The sequence below is a fragment of the Stenella coeruleoalba genome (genome assembly GCF_951394435.1).
Source record: "Stenella coeruleoalba genome assembly, chromosome: 6".
In the NCBI taxonomy this organism is placed as follows: Eukaryota; Metazoa; Chordata; class Mammalia; order Artiodactyla; family Delphinidae; genus Stenella; species Stenella coeruleoalba.
Window position 1 is genome coordinate 119,650,406 of NC_137151.1, and position 14,164 is coordinate 119,664,569.

Below are 14,164 nucleotides of genomic sequence, written 5' to 3' on the forward strand. Positions count from 1 at the left end.
CCTGGTGCCTGGAGCTTTAAGGCAGATCTTGGGCTACCTTGTTGGTTCTAAATTGACCCTGGGTCGCTCCTGTAAAATGGGAATAACGACGCCTATCTTTTTCCGCGCACACCACACTGTAATCTCTTGATGGTTTTGTTTCCAGCCTGGTCGGGCTCATCCCTAGAGCCAGGCACAACGCCAGGCGCAATTTTTATTTTTTCTTTTGCGGTACGCGGGCCTCTCACTGTTGTGGCCTCTCCCGTTGCGGAGCACAGGCTCCGGACGCGCAGGCTCAGCGGCCATGGCTCACGGGCCCAGCCGCTCCGCGGCATGGGGGATCTTCCCGGACCGGGGCACGAACCCGCGTCCCCTGCATCGGCAGGCGGACTCTCAAGCACTGCGCCACCAGAGAAGCCCCAGGCGCAATATTTGTGGAAAAGAACCAATGAGAAGTTGTGGAGAGGAGGGCGGGTGACGCCGCCCAGCATCTTGTAACCCGCAGCGGACTCTGAACTGCGAGCCGCGACTTCACTTCCGCCGCCTGGAAGCCCCGAGACTTAGCCCGCTAGGCTCCGCCGTTTGTCCCAGGATGCTCCGCGTAGGTCGCGTCCGGTGATTGGCTGCGCCGCTCCACGTGGTGCCAGGCAGGCGGCGGCGGTTGCCGGGGCGACGGCTGGACGAGGGGCGACCGGGCAGGGTAGGCGCATGTGCCCGCGTCAGAGCAGCAGGTAAGCTCGTCCCCCGACGCGGCCGGGCCACCCCCGAGCCCGCCGTCCCCGGGCGGGGAGGAGTGGTGATGGGCCAGAGGGCCGAGGCTCTGCTGAGCCCTCTCCCCAGAGGAAAACCCCGACGCGCCAACTCAGCAGCCGCTGCCGGATGACCCCACTTTTCGACTGCTGTCCTGGACTTTGTGGGCCTGAGGCGGCTGCCTGGATATCCCGAGGACAGGTCCAGCTGCTTCCCACAAGTAGTCCCTGATCTTTGCTTCAGTGAGCCAAGCTTGAAAGGGGCTCCATGTCGTCCAGCTGGGGAGTGGCGGCACGAGAGGGTGGCCTGGGGCTTTTAGATCCATCCCTTCCGTTATCTCCCATCAGCTAACCGCTCTCCCCAGGCACCCAGGTTGAGTCCAGACTTCATCCAATCTAAGCAAAACCAGGATGCTTCCTATTCAAATTCGTCTTCCAGACAAATCCCATAGTCTTCCCCTTATTCAACCAGCTCGTAGGCCCTAAATCCCTATTATATAGAAATCAGAAGCTGCCACTGCAGTCCTCAAGAGTGATTGAAGTTTTCTCTAGTTTTTGCATAAAGTAAAGCCGTGGTTCTCAAACCTGAACGTGCATAAAAGTCATCGGGAGAGATTGTGTAAAACAATTTCTGGGCATTGTGTTCAGTAAGTTCAGAGTGATGCTAGGAATTTTCATTTCACAAGCATCCCAGGTGATTCTGATTGAGGTGGTCCAAACTTCGGGGTAATACTGTGTAGTGGTTAATATCAGTCTGGATTTAAATTCCCACTTTGTTTGTTACTAGTTGAGTTATTGGGAGCACCTTAACGTCCCTGAGCCTCAGCTGCCTCATCTGTAAAAGGAGAATATAAATCATATTCATCATTCAGGTTTATTGTGAAAATTAAATGCGAAGCGTTTTGCATGGCATACCATAAGCCCTCAATAAGTGAACTTATTATGATATAAAAGTGTACAGAAAATTCTGTAATTTTTAAGAATGTCAGAGTAATAGAATACCCAATGATGGCTCACATTCACTGACAGATGATCATAGCAGAATCTTATTCAAAAGATGGTCATGAAGAACTTCTCTGACGAAGTGATGTTTATAAGCACAGGGCTTAGCCAGGTGAAAAAAGAAAGGGGAAGAGTGTTGCTGGCAGAGAGAACAATATGTGCAAAGGCCCTGAGGTAGGAAGGAGCTTGAGTTCTTAAAACAACAAAGTTTTCTTGTTCCAGGGCCTTCAAAATGCTTTTCCGTCTGCTTGGGCTTCATTTATTTATCACATGTCTTGGGTGCCTACCAGGCACTCTGCTAGGTTCTAGAGATACAAAATTTAAATACAGCTGCCTGCCTTTTTAAATAGGGTAATAAGTATAACAGTAGAAGTATATGTAGGATATAGAGGTACCCCAGAGGAGAGAGAATTGCCTTGATGGGGAAGGAAGGAGAGGGGTTCCTGGAAGACTTCGTAAAGGAGGTCAAGCCCTTGACTCAGTATGATGTGTCAAGTTTGCCCACGAGGTGCAGAAGAGTACATCCAAGGGCTTAGAATCATGAAAGAGCATTTTGTAAGGAGGAATGGCCTGGAGTTCAGTGTTACTGGGGCCTCACATGGGGAAGTAAGAATGGAGCCGGGACAGGAACAGGGACAGGGGTTGGTGGTTGGTCCAGAGGAAGGCTGGAGAGGTGGGTGGTCCTCAGACAGACACAGAGGTGTCTTTCTCCTCACACCTTGTGTAACTGGCAGGCAGGGGGTCCTGCTTGCTCCTCATTGCTACTTCCCAATCACCCCCTACCCACCCACCTTTGAAGTCCATGCCGTGGGCTTTACCACCGTTGTTTCCCTTGAAGACTGCAGCGCCTGGGTCACTGTCTACGTCTCCACCTCCTCTGCTTCATTTTGAGGGGTTTCAGAATCCTGGCTGCACAAGTTTCTTCGTCCTCCTTCCTTATAGGCATCTTTTTCCTCCATCCTCCTCATTTGCCCACTTCTGCGGTCATGAGCTTTTTATTACTGCACCACCTTCAAAATCTTGATTTGAACTATTCATCCTGCTCTCTGAGCACCACCTTCTGTCTTTCAAGCTCACTTTGATGTGCCTCTGACCCCATTACTTTTTCACTGCCTTACAACCCCCTTATGCACCTTCCCTCCCCCCATCTTTAACGTAGCTTAACTCCAATGCTCCATCGCTGTTATGCTTGTTTTCTCTTTCCCCTGTCCTGCAAAAGCCTCACCCTGTTAACCTAACTCAGACAGCTGAAAGTGGCTGGAGAAAAGTGCAAAATGGTGCAGACTGGTTCTGTTTGGGATTCAAGTCCATGTATTTTTTTTTTAATGTTATTTATCTATCTATTTGGCTGTGTCGGGTCTTAGTTGCGGCACACAGGATCTTTGTTGCGGCATGGGTGAGGGGGGTCCTTCGCTGTGGCATGCAGGCTCCAGAGCATGCGGGCTCAGTAGTTGCGGCACACGTGCTCTCTAGTTGTGGCGTGCGGGCTCCAGAGTGCGCGGGCTCAGTAGTTGCGGCGCATGCACTCTCTAGTTGTGGCGTGCGGGCTCCAGAGTGCGCAGGCTCAGTAGTTGCAGAGCGTGGGCTTAGTTGTCCCACAGCAGGTCCCCAACCTTTTTGGCACCAGGGACCGGGTCCATGGAAGACAATTTTTCCATGGACGGGGTGGGGGATGGTTCAGGCGGTAATGCACGCGATGGGGAGCGGTGGGAAACAGAAGATGAAGCTTCGCTCACTTGCCTGCCGCTCACCTGTTGCTGTGCAGCCCGATTCCTAACAGGACACGGACTGGTACCGGTCTGAGTCTTGGGGGTTGGGGACCCCTGCCCCACAGCATGTGGGATCTTAGTTCCCCGACCAGGGATCAAACCCATGTCCCTGCATTGGAAGGTAGATTCTTTTTTTTTTTTTTTTTTTTTTTTTTGCGGTAGGCGGGCCTCTCACTGTGGTGGCCTCTCCTGTTGTGGAGCACAGGCTCCGGACGCGCAGGCTCAGCGGCCATGGCTCACGGGCCTAGCCGCTCCGTGGCATGTGGGATCTTCCCGGACCGTGGCACAAACCCGTGTCCCCTGCATCGGCAGGCGGACTCTCAACCACTGCGCCACCAGGGAAGCCCGGAAGGTAGATTCTTAACTACTGGACCACCAAGGAAGTCCCTCGAGTCTATGTATCTTAAGCAGACTCTCAATACTGGAAATCCTGCCGTGTTTCCATAGTTGATTTGGTTCCCACCTTCCCTTCTCTTCAAACTACCAACTTGCTTCTTGCTCTCAGCTGATGACCTTGTTTCTTGTTTTGCTTCTCATCACTAAATCTGCCCATTTCTTTGGTCACTATCCATATCCTCTGCCATCCCTCTGTGTCAGGAGATGTCCTGTTCCCATGCCTGTGGGAAGCCCGGCCCTCATTGGACACTGGCCGCATCAAGGACATTGCTTCCTTAACCATCTCCTCTCTCTCCTGCCTCATCCACTTTTCTCCTCTAACTGGGTCACTCCTATCAACGTACAAACACGCTGCTTACAACATCTTCCTTCTCAAAAAAAAACCTCCCATCTCTTTCCAGCCGCCTTGCCATCTCTCCTGTCCTTTTTGTCTCTCCTTCCTTACTTCCCTTTCTCTCTTTAACCCTTTCCAGTCAGGCACATGTCCTCACTGCTCTTACCAAGGTCACAGCCAAACTCCATTTTGCCAAATCCAGGGATTAGTTCTCCTGTCCTCATCTCCCTTGACCACGCGCAGGCGCAGCTGACGTGGGAAGCACCTTCACTGGGCTTCCAGAGTGGCACAGTGTCCTGGTCGTGTCTCCCAGCAAGTCTCTGTTCTTGCTTAGTCTGCCGTCTCGCCGACCCCGCAGTACCGAGGGCCCCAGGGCTCAGCCTGGGCCTGTCCTCCTCTCCAGCTGCACTTTCTGCCCGGGGCGGGGGTCACATCAGTCACCGCGCTCATCTGCCGAACCGCCATCTTTGCGCGGACGACTTCCTCCCCGGCTCCCACTGCTGCCTTCACTCCATCAGCCTTCTCAGCGCCCCCACTTGAATGTCTGCTGTGCATTTCAGATTTAGGGCCGGAACAGAACTCTTGATTTAGCTCTCAGACCGTCCCTCCCCAGTTTCCCCAGATCAGCGAGTGGCTTACTCTTCACCCAACTGCGCAGGCCCCAGGTGTCGCCCTTCACCTTGTCGCCGCACATGCTACATCCAGCCCAGCAGCAGCCGGCCACCTCTGCCTTTACACCTGGAACCAGAACACTTCACACGGTTCCTACCGCTCGTCCGAACTCCCTTTATCACGCGTTTCCTCTCATGGGGCCCTGCAGTCTCTTCTTGGCCCGGCAGACATGGCGCTCCTTACAAGACGTGAGCCAGGTTGGGTCAGCCCCCTCCCGGCCTCCCGTTGTGCCCGGCTAACGGCCCGGCCAGTCCCCTACACGAGTCCTACTGGACTGGGCCCTGGCACCTCATTGCTTCCACAGCCTGCCTGCTCTTCTGCCCTAGCGGCACTCCTGCCCCAGCACCTGCAGCCTTAGCACTTGCAAATCCGTCTGCGCAGGTCTGGGAAGTGCCTGCTCTCTCACATCTCTGCTCACCACTCCTGTTCCCAGGGAGGCCTCCTCTGACCACCCTTTCTTTTTTTTTTCTTTTTATATTTTGGCTGCATTGGGGCTTCGTTGCTGCACGCGGGCTTTCTCAAGTTGCGGTTAGCAGGGGCTACTCCTCGTTGCGGTGCGCGGGCTTCTCATTGCGGTACCTTCTCTTGTTGCGGAGCACGGGCTCTAGGCACACGGTCTTCAGTAGTTGCAGTGCGTGGACTTCAGTAGTTGTGGCACGCAGGCTCAGTAGTTGTGCCTCAAGGGCTCTAGAGCACAGGCTCGGCAGTTGTGGCGCACGGGCTTAGTTGCTCTGCGGCATGTGGGATCTTCCCTGACCAGGGATCGAACCCACCTCCCCTGCATTGTTAGGCAGATTCTTTAACACTGAACCACCAGGGAAGTCCCCCGACCACCCTTTCTAAAATGTCCCCAGACCCCTCTCCTCTGTGCTCTGTCTCCTTCCTTGTCGTATTTTCTTCATATCTGAAATTCTTTCCATTCGCTCAATAAGTAATTTTGAGCACCCACAGTGTGCCAGGCACTGGTCCAGCCACTGGGGATGCCAAGTGAACGCGTGTCTTCCTCGTGGAATCTGTACCCCGGGGTGGGAGCGACAGTGAGCAGATATGTTAATGGAAGGATGTTCCTGTCAGGGGGTGCTTAGTGCTGCTGAGAAACGTAAAGCAGCAGAAAGGGTAGGAAGTGCCCGAGGGCTGGCTCCTTAGGGAGGGTGGGCAGGGCAAGGCTCTGAGGGGGTGACTTTGAAGCGGAGACTTGAGTGGGACGTGGATGCCTGGAGGAGGGGCCACGAGGCAGAGGGGGCAGTGAAAGCAGAGCCCTCAGGGAGGGCAGGCATGTGCAGGGCAGGTCCAGCGGGTGTGCGCTGGAGCCGCACGGTGGCCCACGTGGCTCAAGCCTATGGAGCAAAAGGAAGAGTGTTAGAGGCCAAGTGGTGTAGACTTTGAGATGAGAGTTGGGCCGAAGGAGCCTGGCCTTCATCTAGAGGTGGAACCACGGGAGGGTCAAAAACAGGAGGGGAAAGATCCCTTGTTGTAGCTTAGACATTGGAGTGAGGTGGAGAGGGAGGTGATGGGAGGTGGTGTGGAGGGACCTTGGGAGAGACAAAGGCACGAGACAGTGACGGGGAGACAGAGAGAATGAAAAGGGGGAGATTTCTAAATTTTGTCTTCTGGACTTGTGTCGAAATATTTCAAACTGAATGCACTGTTATGGGCAGAAAAATGTAAGGTTACAGAACCACGCATTCTTTTTTTTTTTTAATATTTATTTATTTATTTGGTTGTACTGGCTCTTAGTTGTGGCTCAAGGGCTCCTTAGTTGTGGCACGTGAACTCTTAGTCTCTTAGTTGCAGCATGCACGTGGGATCTAGTTCCCTGACCAGGGATCGAACCTGGGCCCCCTGCATTGGGAGCGTGGAGTCTTAACCACTGGACCCCCAGGGAAGTCCCAAATCATGCATTCTTAGAACTAGAAGAGATCTGATAAATTCTCCATTTTATTTTACAGATAGAAACAGGTTCCAGTGATGTGCCCCAGATCAGATGCCAGTGAATGGCAGAGTTAGCATTAGAGCCCAGGCTTTGTAATTCCTCTGAGGTTATGGGCAACCAGCCGCGGGGAGGAGCCTGGGAGTGGGGTCCAGGGAATGGCTGCTTTGGGTACACCTTGGGGAGGGGTGGCAGGAAGAGAAGAAAGAATTACTTTTAAAAAGTTCATGACGTTTTATTTATTTAAGTGTTTTGAAAATATAAAAGATGTTGGACATTCTTGCACTTAATTTTTAAAAAACTGACCTAATAAATTCTCTGGTGTATGAACCTTGTGTTAACAGTTGTGTAAATGCACACCACCTCCTCTTCCGGTAGTGTAAGGCCGAATGACTATGGACTTCGGGTGACATTAAAGGTTTCTTTTGGGGCTTCCCTGGTGGCGCAGTGGTTGAGAGTCCGCCTGCCGATGCAGGGGACACGAGTTCGTGCCCCGGTCCGGGAGGATCCCGCGTGCCATGGCCGCTGAGCCTGCGCGTCCGGAGCCTGTGCTCCGCAATGGGAGAGGCAGCAACAGTGAGAGGCCCGCGTACTGCAAAAAAAAAAAAAAAAAAAAAAAAAAAAGATTTCTTTTAAGTAGTACCTGATATCTTTTTGTGACTGTTTAATTTTTTTTTGCATTTTTTAGAAACTTTTTATTTTGTATTTTTTTATTGGAGTATAGTTGATTTACAGTGTTGTGTTAGTTTCAGGCATACAGCAAAGTGAATCAGTTATACATATGCATGTATCCACTCTTTTTTAAGATTCTTTTCCCGTATAAGTCATTACAGAGTATTGAGTAGAGTTCCCTGTGCTATCCAGTAGATCCTTATTAGTTATATATTTTACATATAGTATTGTGTATATATCAGTCCCAATCTTCCAGTTTATCCGTCCCCCCACTTTCCCTCCTGGTAACCATAAGTTTGTTTTCTACATCTGTGACTCTATTTCTGGGTTCAATGTTTTTTACTTGGAAGCAGAGCGAGGGATTAGTGACTCTGTGTTTTTTCCATGAGACTAATTCTAGTGCGTATCCTTTCTTAAAGTAAATGAATTGACTTTATCATTACACTCTATTTTGTTCTAAATACACTTTATGCTCTTGACTGTTTGAATTACACATACCACGTGATAGCACTTTAGAAAACTCTAAATAAGAAAAATAATCTTCCTGCCTCTCACCAGCAATCCTTGACTGTCTCATTTATACCACCCTCCAGTCCTTGATCACGTTCATTTTAAGTAGTTGTCATAGAAGAGAGAATTACTTTTGACTTCAGCCCCTGTATTTCCTAGTGCTACTGTAATAAATTACCATAAATTTAGTGGCTTAAAACAACACAGATTTATCGTCTTACAGTTCTGGGGGTCAGAAGGCTGAAATGGGTCTCGCTGGACTAAACTCAAGGTGTTGGCAGGGCTTGTTCCTCTCTGGATGCTCCAGAGGAGAGTCAGTTGATTACCTTTCGCAGGTTCTAGAAGCCGCCCGTGTTCCTTGGCTCCCGGCGCTTCCTCCATCTTCAAGGCCAGCAAAGGCAGGTTGAGTCTTTCTCCCTCTGCGTCACTCTGACGCTAACCTTCCTGCTTCCCTCTTTCCCTGATGAGGACCCCTGTGGTTATGTTGGGTCCCCCAGATAATCCAGGCTACTCTCCCTATTTTAAGGTCAGCTGATCAGCAACCTTAATTCCATCTGTAGCCTTAATCCACCCCTTCTATGCAACCTAATATTTTCACAGGTTCTGGGGATTAGGACATGGGGGCCATTATTCTGCCCACTACAGCCATCTTTTTGTTATTTTACGGATAGTTGGAATGATAGCCTTTGTCTTATGTTTTTGCCTTGTAGAGATTTTTGCTGTGAGAATTAACAGTAACGGTTCAATATGGGGGACATTCTGGCTCATGAATCAGAATTACTTGGACTAGTGAAAGAGGTATGTTTTACAAAACACAGGTCACAGAAAAAGATCTTGAAAACTTGTAAAACTTGTATTTTACAATGCAGGAAATTCTGTAATGCCTTGTAATGTTTCTATCATTACATTACAGTTATCTGTTTTCCTTTTTATAATTTTCCATGTATTTATATTTTGTTTTCATAACTAAACGGAAATTGTAAAGCTGCTTTTTAGAATTCCTTTAAAGAAAGTTATAAAGGCAGCCCATGCTCATGGTAACAGATTCAAACAGTATAGAAGTATAAACAGTGAATTTCCCTCCTGCAGTGACCACTGTTAATGGCTTAGTATATCACCTTTCCAGACTTTTTTCTATGAGTATTCAAAATGTATTCACGCGACTATAGTTTGTTTTACAAAATGTGATGATACCGCACACATCGCTCTGCAGCTTGCCTTTCACCTGTCAACAGCAGTACAGCATGAACCTCTTCCCGTGACTGCCTCATACTTCTGAATGCCGTAGGGTATTTCACTGAGTGGCTGCATCATCATCTATTTAACTTGTTGCCTATTAATGGACATTTAGGTGTCCTACGCTGAAAGCTTTTGAAGGATAAGACCCACACCTTATGCTTGTTGGTATTCTCTGCTGCCTGTAGTAGGGGCTGGCACGGAGTTGGTGCTACTGTTTTACCGTGTGGTTGAACTGTCCAGTAGGCATTGAGAGACATGGCCGTGGAGCAAGGATACGGCATCCACCCTGGGAATGCAGCTTTGGAATTTGGTGTGATCATGAATAAATTTTCAAAGCTGTCACAGCAGAGGATTGTGGATAGGGCCTGGAGAAATAGCCACAGTTAGAGGAGGTGGAAACAGAAAGTTACGACTGACACAAACTGTAAAGAAGGGCAGAGAAGTGTGGAGAGCAGCAGTAGAAGTAATGCATGTCACTAACACAAGGCAGAGGGGCGTTTCAAGACGGGGTGGGGTGGGGATCATTAGTGCTTGAAGGTGGCTGATGACTTTGCCCATCTGTTAATGACTTACCTTTTGTTCTTAGGGGCAAGCATTACCTCTAATCCCTCTGTTTCAAGTAACAAATTCCCAGAGACCTACTAGACCCAAAGCCATCAGGTCCTTTGATCACTTTTGCCTTTTTCAGGCTGCTGCACACATCATCTTATTTTCTATTCATAATTATAATAAGGGAATTCCCTGGTGGCCCAGTGGTTAAGACTCTGCACTTTCACTGCCGAGGGCATGGGTTCGATCCCTGGTTGGGGAACTGAGATCCCGCAAGCCGTGCGACGGGGCCAAAATTAAAAAATAAATTATAATGCAGCTCACATTTTCCTTCTAAAAACAAATTTATTTTCTGTAAATAAATGTTTTCTATGATACTGCCTTTCTAGTTTTTTAGTGTGTATATCAGTAAGTAAATTCTAAGCTGGATCCCAAATTACTTCTCCCAAAGATGACAGTTCATTAACTCCATTATAAATTTTGTGATAATATTGAGCTGGTACAATTACATCAAAGATGGTTACTTTGTTGATGTTAAAACAGAGAAATATATATACATTTATGCGCTTTTTAAAATAGTTTTTAGATTTTGCCGAATTTGAAGACACCTTGAAAACATTTTCAAAAGAATGCAAAATAAAAGGAAAACCGTTATCTAAATCAGCATGTGGCTCTTTAAGGGACTCCAAATCATCGATAATCCAGGTAACATTTTACTTTTTTTGATTTCTGTAGATAATCAAGGTGCTCCAAATTTGTAAGAAATGCTGCCACTAGAGAATGTTGGAATATTTCTGGGGACCTGGGCACAGTGACTCTTAGACTGTGCAGATGTTCATGGATAAATGAGTAATGTCATTTTCAAATCTCTGTATCCTAGGAAATGGGTGGCAACATAAGATCTTTTACATACATTTCTTGGCAAGAAGAAACCGTGCAATGCTTAGAAACTAAGACTAATGTGGTCCCCATTCTGAGGAGTTTTAGGTTATGAATTCCAGGTACTGGAGACATAGCAACGAACAAACCAAAACAAAATCTCTGCCCTCATGGTGCTTGGCTTCTAGGTTGGGGAGGTCGGAGGGGACAGGGAGCGAGAGCCATATGCAAGGCAGCATCCTTTCAAAGCAAGGCCTGGGCAGTGGTGAGCCTGTGGCAGTGGGCTGCAAAGGGCACATATTACATGGTCCTCAACTCTCAGGGTTAGACAGGATCTTAAAAGTCCTCATTTCAACCATTATTTGATGCTCCATCCCATTTGTAACATCCTACGTAAGTGATTGATTCACCATGAATACATCCAGTGACGAGAGAACATACCGTTTCCTGAGGCAGCGTATTTCAGCTTTGCATGATTTTATTATTTTAATAAATTTATTTGTTTCAATATACATACTTCTAAGAAAAATATGAGACTGTTTGAGAGTCCCACTGAGTAGCTGGAGGTCAGGCCACAGCCCGACTCCCCAGTGGCCTGGCACGGGGTACCATTGAGCAGGGGCACCATCGCAATGGCCCCCGACCCAGTGCCCCTCCAGTCCTCACGCACCTGGATTCTGAGCTTCCACCACTTCAGACACAGGCTCTTCTGTCAGTGATGCATCGGGCAGCCTGATGATACCTCCCAACCCTGGAGCAAACTTTTCAGAACGTGAAACAAGAATCTGGTCATTACTAGACATGGAAACAGAGGCTGTACTTAACTTGAAAGACCTTGAAACTTTCTGATTGTGAGAAGCCTGTCTTTTCTGCTCATTCAATAAACAGCTGTGTCCTGCCATTACAGATTTCCCAAACAAAAATACCTGGAGCAGTGACTTAGGGACATTTGTGAAGTTGGCACTCAGCAAAGGGAGAGTTTCCCTAAGCACAGTTCTGTAAGAGTGTGTGTGTGTGTGTGTGTGTGTGTGTGTGTGTGTGTGTGTGTGTTTATAGGTGATTATTGGTGGTGTGTAACTTTTCTGATCTTCATAATGCTGGCTGTGATCATGGTTTATATTTGAGAAGCTAATATTTTGTGACCCTATGAGTTGTAACACTGGATTGCTTTATGTGTAGATATTACTTTCAACGCAGGGACCATTTCCAGGTACAGAATATGCTTCATAAACTGGGAGTATAGTGGCACAGCAAAGGTTTGTAGTCCCAGGTCTACAAAGGTAGAGTTTAGAATAAAGTGTAGATGGGCCATTGGACACATAGACTTCCTTTGCCAACCATGTTAAGAAAGTACCTTGACTCCAGGCTTTAAAATACCCACGAGAGTCTGCGGTCACCTCATTCACACAGTCCCTGGACCTCTCTCAGGACAGTCCTCCCCAGAGTGGCTCGCGGGGTTCGCTCAGAGCTCAGCCGAGGTGAGCCTGGGGCGGGGCCGGGCCCCAGCAGCACACCCTTGGGAGGCTCCCCTCCACCTTTGCATCCGTCAGTGACGAGCAAAGGGGAGCCTCTGGCCAGGTTCCCCCAGGTTCTTCCAGAGGTGGCGGTGCTTAGCTGCCTCTGCTTTCCTTTGCTACCCGCTCTGCCTGCAGTTGCTGACCAGCTGTCCTTCGCTGTTTCCAGGGCTGAGAGACAGAAAGAGGCCAGTTTTGAAGAGGTAGAATTTCACTGTAGGGTTTATTTTGAAACATTCTAAGTTTCTTTCAAATGTATGCCAATCCCTTCCAGACTAAGGTAATGTTCAGAGACAGTTGTTCTCGGTCACGTGACGTGGAGAACATTTTTGTAAGATTCACAGTGGAAGATTCCTTATCAGTGAATGTCTTTGGCTTAAGGATGACCAAACAATGTAACATTGTTCTCTGTACATTTCTATTTTATAATGTTAAAAAGTTTGATTATAAACAAATAGAATGTGTAACCTTAAAAAAAAAGACAGTTCTACAGAAAAAATGTAAAACCATTAAAAAAAGTATAAAAGAACAATGACCAAATAATGGTGGTAAATAGTGGTGGTGATGGGTTGGGGAACTGGTGATTCTATAGAAAATGCACTCCAAGAAAAGCTTTTGCAGTTGAGCACAAAATGTAGGTCTGAGGATCTTGGGCATTTGATACAAAAAGGAAAACAATATGAGTCACAGGAAGTTCTTGTGATTCTGCCTTATACCTAAATCTGCAAAATTACGCAGCAGCTATTTGTGATGGATCAGTTGTCATTTTTCCTGTGAGACAGGTGACATGGGAACTGCCACCACCTTTCTCCAGAATTCTCTGTTTCAGCTATTGCATGGCGAGTCGGGAAGCTGTCTCTGCCCCACATAGTCAGACTGGCACAGCTCCGAGGTCGGGTTGGTGCCAGGCCTGTGCGCCCTCCTCCATCTCCAGCCCAGGCTTCCTTGTTCCTGGAATGGGAGGGCCCGGGCAGTCACTACCTGCATGTGTTGGGCTCTGTGGTTGCTTCCCACACTGCCCTCTCCTCCAGACATGCTTCTAGCAACAGCAGGCACGTGACAGCACCCACCTCCCGGGCCTGGGATCGACTGTTCCGTGTGGCTGAGCTCCCAGGCGCTCAGGGACTTGGCAGTTGTGGTGTCAGCAACTTGCCATCGGTATGAGGTTGTTCCACTGAGGTCTGGCTGGGCTCTGGGTCTGGCCTGTTCTCATCAGTTGCTGCAGTGGGTCAGCAAGTCCAAAGGGCGACCTCAATGTATTCACTTGCCTGTGAGTCTCTGGGCTCAATCTTTGGCCTATGCCTGATTCCTTCCACCTCAGAGACCTTAAACGTTGTGTCTGTTCTTTAGAATGCTCAGATTTGATGTTGCAGAGCAGTGGAAGTCCAGGGTCGGTCTGTAGCCTAGGCAGTTTGAAGCCCTCTGGGTCTCTATTTTCCTATCCCTTACCTCTGAAAAGGAGACTTAATTTTGCTCACACTGAGACGATGGAGTATACCGGTATCCAAGGTAGTGGGAGGGTGTGAGGATTCGGGGTGTTGAGAGAAGGGGCACCCCTATGACCAGGCTTCATTCTGATGTTTTCTCCACAGAAGGACCTCCTTGCTGCGTTTGACAGTGGAGACCAGAAGGTGTTCTTCGATTTGTGGGAGGGGCACATTCCCAGTTCCATCCGGGCTGGCGACTCCCTCGCCCAGAAGTTGGAATTCTACCTACACATCCATTTTGCCATCTATCTTCTGAAACACTCCACAGGGAGACCTGTAGGTTCACCTTATGGCGTGGGTTGGTCCAAATGGTGTGTTAAAGGAGAATGTGTTATGTTTTGCAAATGAGGATTAATTTAGTTTTGTGGCCATTTTATCATATTGCTTCTAAGGAGTAGGTGTCTTACATCCTGATGAATGATTTTCTATCTCATTCCCAGCAGTTTATTTTCTAATTTGCATGGAAAGTTAATCACTTCTGTA

General features: G+C 48.4%; 1 protein-coding gene across 8 annotated transcripts in view; it reads left to right on the plus strand.

The window, feature by feature from the left end:
• Nucleotides 1–436: 436 nt before the first annotated feature.
• Nucleotides 437–14,164, plus strand: part of ARMC9 (armadillo repeat containing 9) — a 137,149-nt gene continuing 123,421 nt past the window's right edge. For 6 of the 8 annotated variants that reach the window (XR_013828690.1, XM_079924173.1, XM_079924175.1 and 3 more), the window contains exons 1-5: nucleotides 437–710; nucleotides 8,349–8,411; nucleotides 8,724–8,811; nucleotides 10,381–10,506; nucleotides 13,787–13,957. Coding sequence is in view for 6 of the 8 variants with exons in the window: in XM_079924173.1 (XP_079780299.1) it covers nucleotides 8,761–8,811; nucleotides 10,381–10,506; nucleotides 13,787–13,957 (348 nt within the window). In the remaining 2 variants the exon portion in view is untranslated. Of the gene's footprint in view, nucleotides 711–8,348; nucleotides 8,412–8,723; nucleotides 8,812–10,380; nucleotides 10,507–13,786; nucleotides 13,958–14,164 lie in introns of those variants that run through there. The other 2 variants (XM_079924174.1, XM_079924179.1) reach the window with 2 other exon arrangements.